This window comes from Temnothorax nylanderi, unplaced genomic scaffold (assembly GCF_030848795.1).
Source record: "Temnothorax nylanderi isolate EJ_2023f unplaced genomic scaffold, tnyl_v1.0 TNYL_tig0001_pilon, whole genome shotgun sequence".
NCBI classification, from domain to species: Eukaryota; Metazoa; Arthropoda; class Insecta; order Hymenoptera; family Formicidae; genus Temnothorax; species Temnothorax nylanderi.
In genome coordinates, this window is record NW_027249063.1 from 1,189,276 (window position 1) to 1,212,516 (window position 23,241).

A 23,241-nucleotide genomic window follows, 5' to 3' on the forward strand; every position below is an offset into this window, starting at 1 on the left:
CCATTCAATGGATCATACACGCACAAATGATAACCTTGGAAGAAGAAAATTGCATTCAGCAGACAAAGATTAAATCTTGATTATTGTTGTTAATAATTTGTTTACGTCTGACCACTGTCCATAAGATGCAGGTAGAACACCGCGAAAGGTGATAATATCACAATATCCGGTGTTAAGGCTAGATTATCGATGTGCTTTGCGTCATCTATGTGTAACTACGTGGAGCCCCGATAACGAGCAAACTTTCGGCTCCGGCTACTCGAGCAAAGTAATTATGCTCGTATTCCTCGTCGAGTTACATTAATTAACGTCGGCTGCAGGGCGAGACTGTGACTCGCAAAGTAGAAGCATCCTTGAGAAGAACTTTATAAAGTAAACGTGTAACATGGTATACTTATACTTGCTGCTCAATAAGATAGAGCACACATGTTCGAGATTACGCCGATAACGAATCTTTTGCAGTAATAATTTCTTGTCAATTGTAATTATTGTTGGCGATAATAATTAAACCGCGAAATAGATTTTATTCCCTGAATATTAAATTAATTTTATCATACGATTTTTTTATTCTGAGGTGACATATGCATAGGAAGTAGAAAACTAGAGATGTTATTTTTTTTAAATTAAATATTATTTTGACATATGATTGCACAAAGAAAAAGGAAAAGAAGAATGTGCGTAAGTCATAATTTAAATCAATGATAAAATTTGAAACTTTTACAAGTAAATAAGTACAGGTAATACGCTTTAAAATAAAAGTTGATATTGCGAATGCTGCGAGCGTCTTTGCAGTTTAATGCTATCCAATTTGTTGTGTACTGATCTAGATGCCACTTCCTCTCCGCAAGACGATCAATGTCGCAAGTCGCAACATCCCTTAGGTCATTTATGAAATCACATTTCACCTGGATACACCCTCTACGGGAGCAATTTTCTCAAGAGCAAACAAGCCTGCCTTCTCGCATGCATTAAATTTTGAAGTCGTGCAAGAAGCCAACACAGTTACAGGTACCCTTTGCGTATAAGACTCCTCCGACGACTTCCGCAGCGAAATAAAATTTCAATCAATTCGCAACACTACCGAATGTTCCATGATTTTTCAAAGTCCGTTCTCTTACAAAAAGCTTTTTATATCTATATATATTCTTTTGACTAAAGAAAAGTATTTATTTTTTGGTTCTTAAAACTATTGAATAATGCAATTAGCAAATTCTTATCTTAAGATAAGCTCTGTATAAAAAAAATATCTAGTATCACTATTTACTCTTTCTAAAGTTTAGAATTTTATATATTTTAATTTAAATTAAAATTCTATCAAAGTAGTCTGTTTTAAATGAAATAGTGATAAAATTAAATACGGTTTAATTATTTGCTTTCGAAACTTAAATCTCACTTAAATCACGAGAAATTCTTCATTTGTAATGAAGTTTTTATATTTTAAACCGTAAATGGCCATTATATTAACGCAACTAAACTGCACTTTTAACGTTAGATACTGAAAAATTTTTCAAATACGTTATGATTCTCATTACTGTTCACGTATTGGGAAACTTCTAGCCAGGCTTAATCCCGTTAGCTCTGGTTCTAAAATTACCGAGGCGAGACCGTAATTCTTGTTCGGTCCAGTGGCGTATACCTTTAACGCCGACCCCACGAGGGTCAGACTGGCATTGTTTCCGCTGGCGCAGTTTATCTGCATGGAACCACATGTTATTGTTGTGTACTTTGCCCCACGGGCGCGCACCGCTCGCCCGTATCTCGTGATATAATAACCGGCAACAGCAATGCTTTAATCCGGGAGCTGGCGTGGGGTACAAAAGGTGTGAGCTACGGAAGTAAGCTGATTAGGAAGCCGCCCTCGTCTTCTCGCCTCTTGAACCAACCCTTCCTCTCTTTCTTCATTCTTGTCTCGATCCTATCCTGCGCTCTCTCTCCCCCCTTCTCTCTCTCTCTCTCTCTCTCTCTCTCTCTCTCTCTCTCTCTCTCTCTCTCTCTCTCTCTCTCTCTCTCTCTCTCTCTCTCTCTCTCTCTCTCTCTCTCTCTCTCTCTCTCGCTTCCTCCCTTATCTGTCTTCACTGTTTCTCTCTTTGTCTCCGTTCTTGTTCCTACGCTTCTTCCCTCTTCCTGTAACAACTGAACCACGCATACAAACAGACACCAGCCCCGTCTCATCCTAGTTCTCTTACAGTTTCCCAGCCTTCGCGCGAGAAGCTGGGGTGGTTGGCGACAACGATATATCATAGTATTATACCTGTCGGTTACGCCCGGGATAGGGCGAGAATAAAGTAATTTATAAAGACGGACGGAACCACTTTCATGCCATCCAGCGTCGTCGTCGACGCCCGATGCTTTTCTGCGGATTCATCGCCCAGGTGTTGAGCACGCTGCCTGCATCTCTAACGAGGTACACCGCGACGTGGAAAGATTACGTTAGAACCTTTCAATGGAGTCGCGGCGAGATCCTTCTAATACGCATCAATTAAGCGCGAGTAATAGCACCTTCGATGTTCCGCGACAGTTCTGGCACGGACGTGTTTGAGTCGTGTTATAAGGCATTTCTTCCGCGAGAGCTTTGAAAGATAAAGTCGCGTTAATCTACGGAGTGCATCCGTACTTTACTTTGCCGCAGTTTTTTTTTACAATTTAAAATCAGGGTTTTTTTCTTCGTAAAAATCTTATTTGATGTTCTTTTGGAGTAAATTAGTTTTGTACAAAATATATTGGTTCGCTTTGTTCTCACAAAGTTCTACATAATATACATGTCTACATGGTTCCGTTTGCAAATTGTCTTTGTATTAAAAAATGTGGAAGTATATTATTAAATGTTCTTATTTTCTGTAAAAAGCATAATTTCAAAAATACAACGCAGGAAAGAAGTATGTAACGAGTAGTGGCGAATATTCTGCTATTTTGCGCGTACAAAGAAAAAAAAGTCATTTCTCGTAAATAAACTATGCGGAGACAAATGTACACGCATTTTAAAATCCTACATACTGGCTGGACGTACAACACCAGCTTGAAACAATACGACGTGGAAACATGCACGAACGCAAATATTTGTTTTCCATTTCATACGTTTTACCCCTCTGAATATGCTGTTGTTATTTTAAATTCTTTAAAGACAAGTTTTTACTCGTTACATGTTGCGACGATTGAATTTAATTTCAATAGTTCGCGATTATAAGATGTATCTTTGCAAGTTCCAATAGAAAATGCGCATCGCTTGCAGCATTATTTAAATATTAAATCATTCTCTCGTCCGTTTTGTGCTTGTAATCGCTTCGATAAAAGAGAAACGGTAAGATGTCGAAAACTGTTTTCAAGATTAATTAAAGTTAACAAGCCTTCTGTTTCGCTAATCAAAGGCGGAGTTTCGCCGAGGAGTGATGGTGGCCTTTACGAGCTCTTTTAGAACTTAATACTTGAATACGAAATTTATCAAACTCGAAACTTCGAAGTCTGAATTCGCATGCAAACGCGCCGCGAGTGCATCCGACGCTTCTTATTACGGCAACTAGGAAGACAATCCACTTAATCGCTGTATACAAACTGAATAATCCACTTGATCTACTGAATGCAAACTGCAAATGCGTGCCGAAATAAACTTATGTCGCGAACACGGAAGGAAACTAGTACGTGCCTGCTCGTCATAATGTGACAAATCTCCTTACTTCTTACCTTCCAGTTTAATTTTATTTATTTCTACCACGAGCATGACTTTTGACTGGTCAGGTATTTACGATTCCCGATGGAGGACAACCAGCTTGCTTCATATTTTTCACTTCCCGCGAAAATCAAGCCCTCGAAGGAGGAAAGCTTCGAACAATGACGGCTGCGTCTGCAGTGTAGAGAAAGAATTCGTTGTTTCTATAATTCTCGGCGAAACTTCATTTCTTTGTATGAAAAAATATAAGCGTTAAAAAGAATGAGTTAGAATTGGTTCGTTTATACATATAAAAACTTATTTATATGCATATATGTGTTAATTATTATATATTTATAAATGTTATGTAAGTAATGACAAGAAAGAAAGAGAGATAAAAAAAAGAGAAAAGAAAACAATTCTATGACATCGCATACACTCGCAAAGCAATTTTTATTTATATGGTTACTCGAAAATCGTTATACTTATTTTTTCGCACTTTATTGAACTTTTGGTAGGTAAATATCCAAAATTACGAATTTTTTTCCAATTATAAAAATGCTTTATGCATTAATAAAAACAGCTATGGTTACCATGTTACACGTAAAAGAGCACATCGCGCCCAGGAAGACAATAAGATTTTAATCTCTCGTTTTACGTGCGAAGATCATGGGAGAGGAGTGATGGGAGGAGGATTAATCTCGGGAAAGAAATTTACGCGGCGCGCGCGAGTTGCTTTTTAAATTCGCCACGGCGGTGGCGGCAACTCCGCGCTGGCACGTGATAAGGATAACGACGACGATAATCTCGCCGGCATCTTCGAGTACAAATACGCGTGTATGCCTCACGGGAGAGTCCGTCGAGGAGCCGTTTCACGCCGGTTTCTGAATACCGTCTGAATATCAGGTTCTCGACACTTCGAAATTCGAAATCATCGCGACCGCACGTGGAAAATGTAAATTCGACGTGAAAATGTGAGTGACGTAATGATAGTATGCCAAATAAGTATGATAATGTCGCGACAAACAAGTTTGCACGGCTATGTCGCGATGCCGTCGCTCTGGCGCTCGTTTAGAGGAACTTAGCGAAATAATTATGTCGTTTCGTGTGCGTTGGCTTCACGCCGCTGCGCGTGGCTGCTTCGCGAATTTGCCGCCGCGTACAATATGATAATCCCGCGAAATGCAGTTGGAAGTTGTTGAGAATTGGCGGTAGCACGCTCCGCCAAATTAAAATCATCGAGATTGACAATCACGCGGAATCCATTTCGCGCGTGGTAAATTGTAACGGATTTACGACCAGGGGTAAACCCCCTGTGTCTGATTCAATAACGGCAAATTGTCGGTCTCAACCGCGAACCCGTTCACGTACACGCATTAGCTTCTTCTATTTCTTCTGTCTATTTTGAATTTTGACATCTGCATATGCATCCGTAGACTCTCAAGTACATATTGTAGTGTGCTGAAGCCAGTCATTAAAATTTTTGGTGGAGAATTTAATAATCGTCTGAACTCATAAAACTTAAAATTAATCATAAAATTCTTCTAGAAGAATGCACAAACAATATATTTTCTTTAAATCAAAATCTCTCAGAAACCTTTAATCTGATAGTTTCCAGACACTTGAAGAAATTTCAAATTATTGCTATTTTTTTTATCTCGAAACATTATATACTGATACATTGAAAATAATTCTGTCAACATAATCTATTATCTCAGAACAGTCCATGTAAAACGTCAATAAGAAGATATTAATACAATGTCCAATTCTTGAAGATAAGCAGAATATTAAGATAAGAGAATGAAACTAGATAACTAAAAAATAACAAAATAAAACAAAAAACTAGAGGAAATATTTTTTATTAATGAACAAGTGTACAACAGTATATATATAAATTAAAGAGTACAGAGGAAAAACGATCAGAGTCCACTTTTTATCGAAATCGATCTACTCATGCTATTTTGTGGCATTTTCAAAGAACTTTCATAATTCTTATCAGTTACAATTCATTGGAAATAAGACCGAAAGATAATACCATGCTGGGGAAAAAAACAATCATAGTCCATGCACTTGTGGGGGAGAACTGCTATCAAAGTTCAACATACAATATAAACATTATAAACATTAATTGTAAGTAATCACAAGTAAGGCTGCGTTCCTATATTCACTGCCAGTACTGAAGAATACTTAACATATCTGATGTCTTAAAAGTTAAAATTGCGTTTTTCTCGAAATTACTCCGAATGGATATTGAACGTTTTTCTTCCGTATCCTTCAATTGCTTCTTTAAGTATTCTTAGATAAGAATTACGTGGAACGTTGACAAGAATATATTGCTGATAATATTAACTGTTTTTCTATTTCTTAGAAATGTCCCATAAACAGATCGTTTCAAAATATGCACCGCAGTGAAAATTCGATAAGACGATTCTGCGAAGCGAGAAAGAAGACATCATCAGATTAAAGTCAAAAGTGTAATAAAATTTTTATTAGAGAGTGCAATAAAAATTTCCCCAGCGATGTATAGATAGCACGTTAAATTAGCAATATCGTTGACGTATTATTATCAAATATCCAATAAGGTTCTACGAAAGCACTTCTCCATGCACAAATAAAGTGTCGCTTCTTCAAACTATTGAAATGAAGCAAATAACATCATGCTACGAAAGCCTCTTCCTCTTAATACGTATTTCTCTCTGCGAAACTTGAATTCCTCTTTTCTAAAGCGTCGGCGTATCAATTTTTTTTCCTTTCTCCTCACTCTTTCACGGTATTTTCCATCCGATTTCATTTCACGGAAATACAATAACAGCGGGGATGGCGATAAATCTGTAAATAGTTCGGCGTAGTTTACCGGGCGCGGGACTCTCTCGTGGTGAATCCCGGGTCCTCTTCCTGGATTCACTCGCGGTGCCTCATCGATCCGGTGACTACGGAGAAATTTATCGTCTCGCTCATTTTCTCTATTCTCCGCATTTCTCATTCCCTTTCGGTCCTCATTCCTTTTCCACCATTCGTACGGAAATATAATAACGGTGCCTTTTTTACAACGGAGTTTTATCGTCGGTAAAGCCGGGGGAGGGGTTGTAAACGGACGTATTAACCGTTTATACCGGCAACATCGAGTGTCGGAAAGAAATGTCGTGCCATAAATGTCAGATCTAAACGCACATTCAGTTTAGAGTAGCGACATCGCTACTTATTTTCCGCGGGCGAAACTTTTACGGGCGGCACGGGTATCGATGGCCGCTGAAGATACCCGACACTGGGCTCTCTCGCGAACGTAATTCACCAAACTGTGCGTCGTCCACATTGCTTTATCATACGATCATCCTCGACATCTGCGACATTTGGTCGTGTACCGAAGACTGACAGAATTATACATCATATTATCTAGTTCCTGTTGTCACGGTAGAAACGTCTGTCTCTGACATATCGCAAGATTTAGGTAGCTAAATGTCCCCCGCTGCAATTGTTTCGGTTGTTATTTTACACGTGTATTTAGCGGTATTTATTAAAGTATAGAATTTTTTATTATAATTTCCGTTCTCGCGCGCGCGATCGCGTGAAGAACGTAATCATTTCTTTCTTAAGCTTTTTTAAGTTTGCAAATAATAAACATCGCCGGGAGAGTGTCATTATGCATTACAAATGAAGTAATTTTTGCTGTTATTTAAAATTAAATAATATGCTTTGAAAATAAAAAAAATATAAAATATATTTCAAGAGAGAATAAAAAAGACGAAGACGGGTATCTGATTGAGAATCGCGGACGTACGTAATAGCCGTAATACGCGAAATACGCGAATGGATTTTGACATTTAACGTTAATACTAGTCAGAGCGTGACACCGGGACGATATAACATGACTAACAAATCGTGAACTAGTTAATCGGTTTAGTCGGCAACGTTTTCATTGCGCGGATTTGCATCGAGTCAGACTCGATAACGGAGAAGGACTCGCGTACGTAGACGAATCTGTAAATACCGGCGTGTTATGCAAATCGAGGCAGCGCTGCACGTGCACCGGATCTCCGCGTATATACGCGAAACACACACATATGCATACATTTATACGTCCCCACGTATCCGCATGGTGTAGCGGCAAACGTTATAAGCCGAGACTGGAATAAGCATGTAAAGTAGATGCTGTGAACAAGTGACACGTTCGCTTCGTCCCGGTGACATGCTCGAATGTTCCGAGTGGATGGCGGTACACGCGATACGCGGAAACGTGATGTGCTCGTTGATGGACTAAAATATGATCTATGCTCTATGCACGCCGTTCTTTTTCCTCCTCTCCTATGAGCCTGCGCGCTCTTTTCACCATTCATTTTTGCAGTCGGTCGAAGCACGAAAACGAAGTTAACGGCGTTAGCAAGTGCATTACGTGACAATTCGCAACAAGAGATTCGAAATGACAACATATTCCTTGATACTGGATAAATGCATTAAGACAAAATGATATAAAAAATTCTTATTTTACTTTTTAGCTTATATATTTTAATTATCTTAAATATAAATGATATATATAATAAATTTATAAATAGAAACGGAAAAATAAACAGAAATAAATCAAGTAACTTTGCTGAGATATATGGGTTAGAGAGTTATTCAACAATTGTAATATTTCCTTATTCTTCTAGAGCATCGCGGCAGAGAGAAAGTAAACGGAACGTGACCAAGGTCTTTTCAAGTAATTGGCTTCCGTAACTATTCGCAAGACACGTAATTTGAAAGAAATATTTCTTCGACGATCTCAAATTTTCTTTCGTTTCTTAAAGAGGCTTACCCTCCCTCTCCTTCTCATTCCCCCTCCCCCTTCTCTCTCTCTCTCTCTCTCTCTCTCTCTCTCTCTCTCTCTCTCTCTCTCTCTCTCTCTCTCTCTCTCTCTCTCTCTCTCTTTTTCTCTCTCCGCTTTTAGCCTTGAGTTGTTGTAGCTGAGCGGAGATTATCTTTTCCTTGATTATCATTTCCCTGTTTTTCCGCTGCACTGCCGAGTGCGAATATTTAAAGGTCAAAGGGAATGATATTAATATTAAATGTTGATTAATCGTTTCGTGATTTGCGCAAGAAATAATTTAAAGGATCTGTTTGACCTCATTAAAGTGATTATTTAAGACGTTTGTACCGAATGTTGAATGCCAAGGATTACAGAGAAATGCGGAAGCTAGAATTTTCTGTATCTCAGTTTTGCACAAGCAAACTTGTGAACTTTTGGAATTATTCAATTAGAATGCAAAAGTCTCGAATTAGATGTCTTTTAGCTCAAGTCAACCTTCCTCGTTTCTCGAAATAACCAATGTGGAAGGAAGTAAACCGTCTCAGACAATTCTCTCTGCGAATTATAAATAAGATTTCTCTCGCAACAATCTGAAATGTTGTTTTCTCATTTATGTGAAAAATATTCCGTACATTCGTATTGTAATTTTATAAGGTTTTTTTTAGATTTAACATATAAATGTATGAAATCAAGATTTCATTTTACACATTTTACTTTTTCTCTTTATTTTACATACTCTGTAAAGATGATAAATAACTATTTTATGCCCTTTGTAATATGAAGAGCGTACTTCCATGTTCCAACGTTTTGATGTCTTTTAGATAAAAATTCTTTTATAAATTTTGCAAAATACAATGTACAGCATTTAAATCATCCGTTACTTTCTGTAAGATGCACGTATAAAGCTAAGTATTTGAAATACGTGAACATTTGCTGGTACGGAATACTTTTGATGGAAACGAATTGCAAACGGGCCGCATCTAAACCCTGTTGCTGGGATTTGCAATTTTGTGTTGTGTTCCTTCACGCGGAAATGCGCCGTAATGAGACGCTGAAGAATTTATCACGAGAAACCGTGAAAAGAGCGTCGGTGCATGAAATGCTCTTTTCATTTTGCGCCACGTACTCACCGGAATTGCCACTCTCTTTTTCAATGAAACCTGTCCCGCGCGCGCCGTGTTTGCCCCCTTCCGACACGTATACACTCACAGCGCTTCCTTGCAACTCGCGGTGTGTAATGGACTAAGTGTAACCCCGTGAAGAAAGCAACTCGGAAGAAATCTAGACTGTTTGCACGCATTATTGTTACTTCTCGACGTTGTCCCCGACATTTCCCGTTCATTTCTTAAGATCTTGAGACATTAGCAAGAGGCATAACAGAAATTTCACCTCGTCTGCCATTTGTTTAATTATAGTAGCTGCGTTCGAAAACTTTATTCGGGTGAACACCGCGTCGTTCTATCTTTGTTATCTACTAAAAGTTGGACAAGGACAGAACGACACTGGTGTGCACCCGAGTGAAGCTTTCGAACGCAGCCAGTATCACAAAATCGCAGCTCGCGCTAGATAACGTGCTTCTTTTCTGAAGGAATATTGCGCGCGCGCGCGGGGGCGTGCTGTGCAGCCGAAGTGAAGAAAGTAATTCTATCGCAAGGCTTCGCTGAGAATATTGCGAGTTTCGACGCTCGTTACGTATTAATCTTTTTGCGATGCGATTTCCCGTTTTTCAAGGCAGCGAAGCAATAAACGGGACTCGACTGAGCATAATTAATATACCGCTCGTCGGCCAAGAATCAGGAAGCGAACTTTCGAAAGCAATGAGGGTAACTGGAAAGGGCGACTCTCTCGGTTGCATTATTAATCGGCGTGTCTCAACGCCAACGGGAACGAGGCACCGGGAAACGAGTCGTGAGATGCGACTGGGATTAAAGAGTTGCTAATATCGCGCTAATTGCTCGCTCAACAAGCAGCGAGCGCGAGTACTGTCGGCAAAGAAGCCTGTCGGCAGTAGTAGTTGAGAGATAAGAAATTCATAGAGCTCGTATCAAAGGCGCTACAAGGTTTTGCGCTCGGAGTCGAATTCGTCGTATCCGCCGTGAAATGCTCGATCGTTGAAGAAAGTCGGCTATCAGAAGTGCGATCGAAGGAAGCTAAACAAAAAATTTATCTCAGAAGTTAAGTTATACGCATAAATGATTTAAATATTCTCCGTAATGTACATTTTTCACAAATGAACGAATTGCTTTCGATAGATGGATCAAATATTACGTAAGAGATTTAGTGTGCGTGTCGTTTTCCGATAATTATTGCACAGCAAATCCCTAAACGGGAAGTTCCGTTCGATATCAGATTATTTTATTCATAATTAAGTTGAGATCCCCGTACACAAAGTGCCGTAGCAGTAACATAAGACGTAACGTAAGAATTGTGCGGGGGCCCTAACTGATACCGCGTATCTGATATTGCTTAATTGCTTAAGTTTAATCAAACCGATTGTTACGAATATTATCGATTTTTGTTATGATCTTTTTTATACTTAAAATTATAGAAAAGTAATAATCAAATCTTTTTGTACATAACATGGTTGTTTATTAAGAAAAATAAAAGAACATTGAACGTTTGGATCAATAACTAACGTATGTTAAATAAATAATACTTTTATCTAACAAAGTTATTTAATATATGCTTTTTAATTTAATTTTTTAATATTCCAAATTTTATATCTCATATTCCTCGAGGATCACGATTATAGTAAAAGACAGTATTTACCGACATATTTTTCTTCTATAATATGCGCGCATCTTATGATTGGACGATAAATGTCGACAATTTGATGGCTTCTTGACAGTTAGATCAACGATCAAATATTACCGGGATATTCGCTGAAGAGACAGCGTGAACTCCGGTAAAGCCGGCTTACTAAAGTTTTTCACAACGGGAGAGAAAATGTCGCCCGCGCGGCCGTATCGATTTCCATTCGACGCTCGTTTTGCAATCCGCTACTTTTATTCGGCGTACTTTTATTCGTATGATGCCGAGGCTCATAAACAGAGAACTATTATGCAACGAATTTTCCGCAAATACGTTTTTGTCGCAAGCGGAATTGAAAATTACGCAAAATGAACGAAACGGAATGGTCTAACGTTGATTTTGCAATCCAGTTCTATACGATTGATAGTCCACATTTGCAAATAACGGAATATATTTATTCGACATATCGTTGAGAACGGTAAAGCACATATACTATTTTGCTATTATTGTTCCAAATTGTATTCGTTATTTTTACCAATGTGATAGTTTTAAGAAACTATATCTTATTTTACTGATAAATCTCTCTATAATATGAGAGTTCGACTTCTTTTTAAATATAATTTAGAACAATTATTAATTCTAACTCACTCCTTTTATTCTTATATATCTTATAAACATAATAGAAATAATAAGATATATATATATAAATAATAAGAAAACAAAAAATCAATTAAATTGAAATTAAAATCAAATAATGAATAGCTTTTCAAGTGGCAGCTAATAATATAAATCCATCGTATTATTGCATAATTACATTAAAGTTTAGTCGTAACAGCGTCAATCCGGGTTTTCCAAGTTTAATAGAAAATTCGATATACTTGGAAACCTTCGTTGATATCCCAGACAAACCTTCGGAGTCGCATTTTCTATTTCAATAGAATTCCACGATAAACGATTAGGACGCAGTACTGTCGATCGTTGCATCGAGGACTTATCTCGCTTGTTAGAGATAAATGGATATATCACGTCCTCCTAGAGGGACGCGGGCGCAAGGAAAGATTCGATTGTATCCGGGGGCAAAATAAAAAGCGAGTCTTGTTTGGCCTTATCCTTCTTCCCCGGCGCGGCGCGTCCCCGGTTTCTCTTTAACGAACTTTCTTACGTCCTCTCTCTGTTTGCGCGCTTTTATTTAATTTCTTAACGCTCGTCCAATCGCAGTGCTGCAGCCGCGTAGGAATTGAAACCAGGATGGCGGCGTGGAGAGGAAGTGCCCGGGTTCTCTCGATCTGACGGTAATTCAATTTCGTCGAACGTCGAGCAAAATACATTGTCTTCGGACGGTTACCTCGTCGACTATGGAAGTATTATATCTCGGGCCCGAGAGCTTACCTTGTTTCCGTATCTGTCTCTTCCCTCGTACTGTAATTCTCATCAACGGCTCCACGTATTTCTCGTTGGTAGAACGCCGACTTCTGTAACAAGAGGAACCACGATCCTTCCGAATTGCGTGTTGCGCCGAATAGAAATTGCGTATAGGAAATGCGATTTGTATAAGACGATCACAAGAAGCTGTATTTATATCTCGAGAACAAGAAATGATTTTATTTAAAGCTTCTTGAAGCGCACGATTTTGCTTAAATTCGAAGAGAGAAAGAAAGATTGCGTGAATCATTATTATCAGTATATAGTCGATATGCAGTTCCGAAATAGATTAAGTTCTACATAAGCGATTTCAGATTTTGCGCTTACAATTTCAATATTTTGCGTTCGGATATTCCGCAAAGCTTGCTTACAGAAAGTAAGTTTTGGATCTTTATATCTGATCCGATATGATTTATTCCGATTTGAGAATGATCCGGAATATATACGACAGACACGACACAAATATGAATAAATATAGGTGAACCCGAGGATTTTCTCGATTCTTCTCCATTTTGGAGCAGATTACGCAAATATGTACGATTTCGTGGTGGAAACCGCAGGAAGAGGGAAGAAAAAAGTATATCATAAGGTACGTTATCTTCCACATTCGATGGGAATAGAACCCACGAGAGCTGAGAATCACACAGAGGTTGCATCAAATCGAATCTCTATCATCACATAAGATTAATCAGATTGCAAGACGCATACGGAAACAGCTCGGAAACGCGGTTTCGAAATTCAAATCAATCCGAAACTGGTAATGTTTTCCAAATCCTTGCATTATAACGCCCACAAATTATAAAACAATTTTTATATATTTATTTTCTATCTGTTGACAAAGAAATAAAATGCTAAATCTAAAAAAATAATTTCTGTTTATATAAAAAGTAGCCTCGATAATAATTATTACATAATACATCATAAATGTCAGTTCCTTCAATTTCAAACTTCACATAATTATATTATAATCGTCGAGAAATATTGTTGAAGCTAAATAATAAACGGATCCATCCCAAGAGAATACACCGCGGAATGTCCAGCAGGAAAAAATGCCGTTTCACCAAACTTTCGAAAGAAACACGAAGAAAATTCTCGCTGGCGGTTCTCTTAAGATATCGGCGCCTTGCGGAACACCTCCCCCTCTGCATTTCCCCGGTAGTACGCGGAATTTGGCGAAGGGGGGAACCAAGGAGTTACTCCGGCCATTTGTCATCGTCAGCGTCGTGGTGCCCTGACACCCGACAGAGAACACTGCTAAACCAATTAAAACTATGTCGTCCTCGAGGAGTGGCAGATCTCTCGTCGAAGTATGAGAGCGGGAAAGACGGCGCGAATACAAGAGAGGAGGAAGGCAGAGGCGAAGGGAGAACGAGAGAATGGCAGAAAGTTCAAACTCACGGCGAAACGAGGGTTGAGGAAAGAGGAAACGGAAGCATAAGCCAGTTCACCCGAGAGTGTCGCGCATGAGGGTGGCACCCTTCGGCCGTCCGACATCACTCTCTAAATTATCCCCGACCCGATAATTTATACCACCGAAGACTGGGAATCGCTTCGCTGCATCACGTACATTTCGCGCGGTACCGCGTCCGCTAATACGCGCAACTGCAATGTTTTCATTACGAATTAACGCAGCGAGCGAATTCGGATTGACAGGCTGAACGATCAATTGACAAACACGGAGCTTTCGTTAATTTCCGTCGCGTTTCACGCATTTCGCTCGGATTCGCATCCGCATGAAAATGATGTCTATCATACTGAAGCTTCTCCGCTGGATGAGTATTTTTTTTTTCATATTCGCCACATCAGCCTCATCCAGTGTCTCTCGTGCAGCGCGCGAAGTCGCAAAAAGGAATTCCAGAAATGTTTCGTCGTTCTAGCGGGAAAATAAATATTCGACTTTTTCGTTAAGTGCACTCTCGCAAAACGCGCGACCGAAACTTTTTCCGCCGTCCGTGTCCGCCGTTTGTTACCGCTAACTGCGCGGAACCGGCGCAAACACGCAAATGTTCTTCCCCAGTTCTGCCCTCCGTCCCCCCTCCCCCTCCTCCCCGCTACGCATATGCACTTTCTCTTCCTTCTCTCTTTCATTTCGTTACCATCGGGATTGAACCTCGTTCCCGCCTCCGCCTGCCGATGTAAACATCTGAAGTTCCGACGTTTTTCGCGCGCGCCGCGCCGCCCGCATAAACCACGCGGAACGCCACATAATTCGCCCCGAAGCCCCGGTTGTGCCCCTACCGCCCGCGGGCTGGATGCACGTTGCACGTTGCCGCGGGATCCGCGTGTAAACGCCCGAAGTTCCCGGCATTGTTACGTGTACGAGTATAAACTCGAAGATTCACCGCATAATTCGCCGTGCGCCGTGTATGCATGCCTTCCCTAGGCATGCATTTTCTCTGCCGGCAACCCCTCGTCGTCCTCTCTATCTCTCCTTCCCTCTCTCTCTCTCTTCCTCACTTCCTCTCTCCCTTCCCCCCCTCTCTCTCTTTCTCTTTTCGCCCTTGTCGTCCTTCCTTCGTCTTGGTTTCCCCACGACTCTGGTTCGTCACCGCCGTCTGCACCTGACGCTTAGTATCTAACGTTACCGCCGCACTCGCGGAAATACCGAAACAAGATTCGTAATTTTGTATTCTGTGTGTACGCGTCTATCTTGTGCATGCATTTCGAGTATCTCCTGTTCGTAACCACTAGTTGCATCTTGTGCAAGAGACTACTGCGATGTAAACTACTGAAGTTCCAGGCTTCTTCCTGCACTCGACAGAGATGTGTACTTAGAGATCCTTAATCTTTTACAGTTGTCAAACCAATTTCTGGAAATTACTCAAGTTAAATGAGATTATCGTTATTAAAATGTTACGTATATTGGCCCAATGTAATAAGTTCTTTCTATTAGCTACAAAAATGTAGCTTACAAATTATAACGATTAATTCTGTTATACATTTAAAGAATTTTTTATATAAAAAGAAATCGCAGTTAGATCGTATGAACAGCGTCGAAAAAGTTTTTGGCATTAGGAAATAGTGTGAGTAGAACAATATTTCACTTTGCGATCGAATTTCTCAAAATTGAATTTATTATTCTCTCGTGTTTTGTATGATTTGCATAGCAGGAAAGCAAGCTTATGAGGGTGAAATAATTATCCTATATTTAACCCTTTGTCTACCGTTTAGTTCTATTGGATCCGCACCTATTTCCGAAAGTAAGTTTGTATAATTAGTTGAAAGATTACACAGTAGTCTTGTAATTTTAACATTTTACATGTCTGTTATTGAAGCAGAGAGTACTATAAAATTTTGCAGAATTTTCCATTTAATTATTATTATTATTTAAATAATTCAGAAACAAATATACTCAGATAGTGATTTCATAATATTGACAACCCCTTCGTAATATAATATATTATATTTGTTTCTGATGCGCTAATAAATAAACAGATATTTTATCGGGTTTATAGATATATCGCTCGTGTGATTTATTCGCATTCAATAATATGAAATGTTTGCGAAATTCGTGGGCGTAGCCATATGATCGCTAATGTACCGTTAAGTGGATTTACAAACGTGCGCTATGTCATTATAGAAAGCATGCGGAGAATGCTTTACGGTGTCTCTAGTGTGCACGGATTGTAGAGTGAATTTAGATTTATTTACTGGCCACATAGAGTCATCGCCCGAAATCTCGAAATGCCCCGACTAAACGATGGCAGTTTATAGGGTGGCCTGTAGTCTCGTATAAATCCAAATAGTCGCGGTGTAATATGATTTGGGTGCACGGTATTCTGTTCGTTGGCGGAGTTTCTCTGTTTCTCATATTTTCCATTATTACTATATACGGTTGCATAGTACACATTGTACATTAGCATGCCCGTTGTGCAAAATTAATGGTAGATAATTTAAACATATGTGTAATTGTATCTAACGTAGGTAGAATTAAAGTTAGATACAATTCCGCAATTAAAATGACGATATGAAAATTAAATAAAAAGGTAATTAAGAAAAAAGAAAAATATGTGCTATTGATATGCAACATAAAAATATCTATCTATTTTATTAGTATATTTTATTTGGTATAACTCAGTATTCAAACAATAAACGCTAAATATACGACCTTGTGAAATATAAAAATTTTAGGATATGTATACATATCTTATTAATATGCTGTCAGCGTGCAACATAGGTACATCTAGAAATAAAGATAAAATAAGATATAAGAGAAAATAATTTGAGATTTTACGTATTTCAAATCTAAGTAAGGTTACATCAAAGAGATGTATATAGATAATTACAAAAATGTAAGAGTGTGTGGATATCGATTGTAATAAATACGTAAACATTTTTAAGCGGGGAGCACACACTTCTGCACAACGCATAATGCGTAAGCATAAGAAAATTGATTGGTCTATTTCCTTATGCACATGTGTATTATGGACCAATCAAATTTCTTATGCTTACGCATTATGCGTTGTGCAGAACCCAGGGAGAAATGGCAAGTCGGATAGACATTGAATCGACGTCTTTTAGACGTGTCTAAATGAGATCTAATTCGACATCTATGTAGACGTCCAGATCTTTGAATTTCGACGCTATCTAGATGTTAATATCGACGTCTATAAAACATCTTATAGACATCTAGTTGATACAATGAGTGCATTCGGTACTATAACCGCTCAGTATGCTTTTATTTTGATTGGAGTGTACTAATAGATATACATACGATAGATGTAGAAGAATAATGTTTTTTTATTTTTTGTACATAACCTCTCTCTCTCTCTCTCTTTACATACATATATACATATACATATATACATATACATATATACATATCATATATATATATATATATTATATATATATATATATATATATATATATATATATACACACACACACATATATACGTACATTATATATTTAAACTTAAAATTGAATCTGGCAAACTTTCTATATAATAGTTACTCTAGTGCAATAAAATAAAGCGAAAAAGAAACCAATAATATAATAAGGCTTCAAAAATTGCATATAAAAGGAAATCCTAAACAATTTTACATTTTAATCTTGTTTACGCCAAGCAGCATTTCGTAGCCAATTTCTGACTGCATTTAAAGCTTCTGATAAATCGCTGTTCGGAAATTTTAGTAGCATCACTCCTAGATTAAAAGTACAATAAAGAGAAATAAATATTCTGCGAATCTCTGAGTTACCTAATATTGTATAATAAATTAAAAACTTTGGGAGACGAAATACTTGAAAGAAGATAGAATACCTTGAAATAATTCCCAAAGTTTCAACTGTTTAAATGACCTTTTAATTTTCATAGCTTTCTGAGGATTATGACCATCAAAATTAAAATGTACAGCTAAGGAATTGGTCATCAATTGAGTCATAAGTTTTGACGTTGCAGTTTTCTCATTATTTCCCAAAGCCAAACTCTTCAAATAGTAGCACTGCAAGAAAGGGACCAAACAAAAAAAATCAGTATTTATGAAACATATTACAGAGATATAGATGGCGTTCCGATATTCACTGCCAGTACTGAAAATATATAGTGTATGTGACGTAAACTATAGATTCAGTACTGGTAATGAATATCCAGAATGCAGCTATAAAATAATAAAAATATATCAAGTTGTATACTTAAGCATAATAAAATATTACTTACTGTTGCTGAAAGATTTACATCTTTGGATAAAAATTTCTCAAATTCTTCAAGGCTTTTTATGTCACTCAGAGGCAGAGAGGGTAGATTTGAGGGTCTATTGATGACAGACTGTTCCGGAAGCAAACTTCTATTTAAGTTCGCTTGGTTCATAATAACAACGTCAAGCTTACCACTCATGTCTTCTAATTTTTTTTCTAATCTTATAAAACGTTCGTGAAAATCTGAAAATATGTGAACATAAAATGACATAGATTATTACAACTTGTGTGCGTGCGTGTGCGTGTGTGCATGTGTCTGTGTGTGTATGCGCGCGCGCGCGTTCGTGTGTATATGCAAAAAGAATACCTAACATACCTGCACTAAAAAAATTTGACAAATTACAAATAGGTGGATCTAACTTTTCTTTGGAGGAAAGTGGGCTACGCTCTTCCTGTGCGGATAGCGAAGTATCAACTTTCTCTGGTGACTGAGGCAAAGGGCTTATCCGTTTACGTTGTACTTTTACTTTCACACTTAACAAAGAAGGAGATTTTTGTGGACTTATAGGTGAATCGTCAGATTTCCTTAAAATATTGGACACTTTTGAGGGGCTCACAATAGATGTTTCTTTTTCAGACGTAAACTGATTTTCCGAAGCACATGATGAAGTTTGTAGAGAAACTGCAGAAGATGTAGAGTTTTTAGAGCTTTTAACCTTTTCTCTGGTCTTTGCTTTAGCATCATACAGTTCTGTGAGGTTATTGAATAGAGTCTTCTTTGGAGATTTCACAATTCTGGATGTACATGGACTCTTCACATAATGTTCAGAAAAAGAGGTGCTGAGTTTAGATTGCTTTTGTGATGATGATTGTAGAACATTTGAAGGTACACTGATTAACATAGTATTCTTTTTCTCCTCAGCTTTCTTCATAGCCTTCTTCCTTTCACTGATGATCTTTTCAAGCAATTTCTCACGATTATTTTCTGATGATATAGGTTCATCTAGAGTTCCTCTAGTAAGAGTTAACAGGGAATTATGCGAACGATCGAGAGAGACAGCTTCCTCACTCTCGTACTTCGGGATGTGCTTTGTCTCACTCCCACTAACTTCTCTCCTGTTAATGGCGGACGGTGTCCTAACTCTTAATAGAGGAACTGAGGTAGAAGCTTCAGGAACATGGATTGCTGGTGGTGAAGAAATGCTTGGCTTTTTTTTCTTAAATTGATTTTCTAAATGCTGGTCATTATCAGACTCATCTGAAGATATGATTGGTTTTATTTTTTTTTTTCTTTTTCCTCTTCCCATTTCTTTTCCAGTATCAGTCTCATAGGCTGAGGCATATATTATTCCTGCCAATCCTTTTCGTGCATGAAAATATGTATCTGTAGCAGAGAAATATTATTACTAATATTTAAGTAAAAAGAATACAAAGAAAAATTGCTTACCATAATATCTTTTAACTTCCACTGTATAAATGGACCAATTTGATTGCGCATTTACTTGAGTTCGAACTAATGTCCCTGCTGTAGAATTATCTCCTGGCCAGAGTATGCTCCCGATCATATTTTCATCTAAATCTTGAAGCCACTTTGAGAGAGCTACCTTGTAATATTCATCTTCATCATTATCGGTAGATAAGAACTTCACGACCACAAACTGCAAAATAAAAAGGTAAACAATAAAATTTAATAACCATGTTTTTTCATATCACAAATTGAACTTTCTGGGCAATGACAATGTTTTTAATTGTAAAATTTTTACGTTCCAAATGTTACACATACCCTAGCTAAAAAAATGTTAAATATTATTAAAACAATGTCATTGTGTGAAGAAGAGGAACACGTAAAAAAGAATTATCATTGGAAGGCATCAACCAACACTTAGCATGAACGTTCTGCAATGGCACGTGTTGTACCATTGAACGTACAATGCGAAAAGATTATAAAGATTATATGACGAAATCTGCATGAAATTGGGAATGTTGCAATTATGTATTATATAATATTTGCAACAATACTAGTAGAAATTTAGACCTTCATCAATATTAATATTTATCAATATTTGCACAATTTACTTCTAAATTCCAGCAAGACAGAAACGTTAATTATAAGGAATGCATGATCTTAGCGCAATAGCAAAACTAAAAAACAAAACTCGAAATCATTATTCCAGTAAGTAAAAAATGACTCGTCGAATCGACGTCAAATCGATGTCGAATCGATGAGTATTTTCAACATCGAATTAAAAGTATCATATTGATATCATTTCGATCTCGAATCGAGATTTTACATATAAACGGATGTGCACAGAGTTACAACAGTAAAATTGAACAAAACAGTAACAGGAGTGGCTGTCTATATATTATTCATATCAGTTTATTTAAGGTTACTCGAAAATATGTCGAAATTCAAACAAACGTTGACTTTTTTTTACCCTTGCCAGCGTTATCGAGCTAATTTCGACGTTTAAGCTAATTTCGACGTCGTTTCGACATTGTTTCGATATTAGTTTTCTCACTGGAAAGTGTGTGCTCCCTGCTTTACGATAAGAATCAAGGCAACACGTGGCAGCCACAGGGGATGGCTGTATCAGTGCTTTTACCCATCGAACGCGCACTGATCAACCCTCGTTGTTGTGGTTTTAAATCTCAAGTCCCCGAGGGCGGTTACCACGCCTGAGTGACATCTGATGTCCGAATTCCACAGCAACCGCTTTCCTGCTAAAGTTTCGACGGTGAGAAGCGATACAAACTCTCGTGAACCTGAAATGAAGCCCTCGATACGATGTCGGACACGCGTGTAAAATCAAAGATAGCATACGATAGCGTCGACTCGATTTTGCAATTACGCCGACTTGTGTAACATTTGCGTATGACAGCTTTTACGACGGCATAATTTTCCAGAAGTTCTGTCCCGGCGCGAGTTTATTTATGTATCTGCTATTTCATCGCACTTTGTTTGCCGACGGTGGTGTGCTCTCTTGCTTAATATTCATTTCTAATTTTGCAATTCTGGTTACTTATGTATCACCGTCTCGCAAGCAATTCCGCCGAGCGGCCGAGATGTAATAAATACGTCATCTCTGTCGACGACTTCTCATCTCTCTGTCTCTCGCTTATATTCGAGCTTTCTTTTTCTTGTTTTTCTCTCTCTCTGCTGGCTTTCGCCACCAGTTGCGTTCTTGAGCACGGAAACTTAGTATAAACGAACGAAATTCTTAAAGACGCAGGTTTATTTTGCATATTTATTAGAATGTAAATTAAATATCAGGCCTGTCGTCTGTCGATATTAATAATCAATATACGAGACACATATTTAAGTTATCAGGTGTTTTATTATCGTGTTTTTTATTATAAAATTGCAGATTTATTAATTTAATTATACTATTCAATTATATTATTTAATCAAAAATTTATAACAAGAGATATCGACATAATAATTGTCTTACAAATTATTCTTTTAGTTTATTATGTAATAAAAGATCTTACGACACCTGTCGAGTGAAATGATTATGACATAAATACAGTTTGAGAGTATAATGAAAATTATCTGGTTAACGTCGAAATGGGATAAATATTTAGCAAAGTCATTGAGTATTTAGTATCAAATGTTTTATTTTACATACTATTAATTGATGCAGGCCATCGTTAATAAGAGCATAGTGAGGAAATTGTGTGCGCGACCCCAAAGGAGACAGCGATCTCCCGCGTATTTTCTAACTTCTTCGTCCACTTTTTCCCGTCGCGTGGTTTCCGTTCGGGAGCAATGCGAGCGTCGCTACGCTATGGCGCCGAATGAAAGCAGGAGGCACGCGTCGTGTGGTGGTAGAAATTCAATTTCCCGTCTATGCCGGACGTCGATGCTTTTGGGAAAACAACTGTCAGCCAATGCGGTGGTGAACGAAACGAAAGGTCTGAGGCTATTTACCGGACTGTTTCATGGCGACTTCGCCTGTGGAAAATGCCGATTGCATGAAAGACCGGCCCTTTGTGGGGCTGCCCTTCCATTTTCAAGAAAGCCCTAGACATTCCTCACGAAAAACGACGAACGCGCGGCGAACGTTATCGTAAAGGCGTGTTATACACGGCAATGGACAAAACTGGACGGGGACAAACGTACATTAACGAACAAATGTGAACATGGACAAATTGAAAATCGTACGAGCGGAAGAGAATGTTAATTTGTTGATGCTTTAATTGCCGAATACAAAAAAGGATATTTTATCTAAAGAAATTGTAACAAAAAAGAAGACAGATAATTAACAAGTATTAGTTATAAGTGATTTTTGTTTTAAAAACATAATACTTATGCATCAACATGAATGCTTTATCTTTGAAACAAATCATATTGATCATAAAGATTATATTCATCAATGTTAGAGAGTTTGTTTATATCTTTGTTTATTAATATATATATGTATAATATATAATATATACATAATATAATGTGTTTATTTTCATTGTGATATTTAGATTTATTATTTAGATTTATTTTTTTTTAACTCATTCAGAATTATTTTTCAGGAATACATAATGCGTACTTATCTATCAATAGATAGCGAGTTTAATAAACTAAAATATTATTAATTAATAGATTATATAAAAAAATATATATTGAAGACCATTAAAATACCAAGTGGGGGAAAAATCAATTATTCAAAGACGATTCTTCATTTAGGATATACAGGAGTTACGGTCACATAAGTCTCCTTGTTTTCGCGGATGATCGATCGACGGTTGTTCGAATCTTGCTAGATGAAATGACACGGACGAACGGGTGTCGCGCACGATCGGGGGGGGGGGGGGGGTTGATGGGAATTGTGGCATACCGTTTATTCAATGGCGAACGAGGCGAATCGAAGTGAGGGATAACGTCGACGCGTTTACGCGCTTCCGTGTTTCCGCCGCAATATCCTGGAGCCCGGTGGATCCCGATAATCCGTGAGTGCGAAATGGCCGATTTGCACGTTTCGCGCTGATTGAGCGAATGTGTACTTTAACAGTA

At 37.9% G+C, this 23,241-nt stretch overlaps 1 protein-coding gene across 2 annotated transcripts; it reads right to left on the bottom strand.

Annotated features, from left to right (window-relative positions):
- Nucleotides 1-17,598: 17,598 nt before the first annotated feature.
- Nucleotides 17,599-19,999, bottom strand: LOC139767585 (uncharacterized). Of its 2 annotated transcripts, none has more exons than XM_071701132.1 (5): nt 19,684-19,999; nt 18,613-19,620; nt 18,259-18,479; nt 17,863-18,043; nt 17,599-17,746 (listed from the first exon to the last, which is right to left on the bottom strand). In XM_071701132.1, exons 1-5 carry the CDS (start codon nt 19,799-19,801, stop codon nt 17,649-17,651), a joined length of 1,626 nt encoding a protein of 541 aa, XP_071557233.1. In that variant the 5' UTR covers nt 19,802-19,999; the 3' UTR covers nt 17,599-17,648. The 2 variants fall into 2 exon arrangements, with proteins under 2 accessions (XP_071557233.1, XP_071565462.1); XM_071709361.1 differs by having other exon boundaries at nt 19,739-19,826.
- Nucleotides 20,000-23,241: the final 3,242 nt, after the last annotated feature.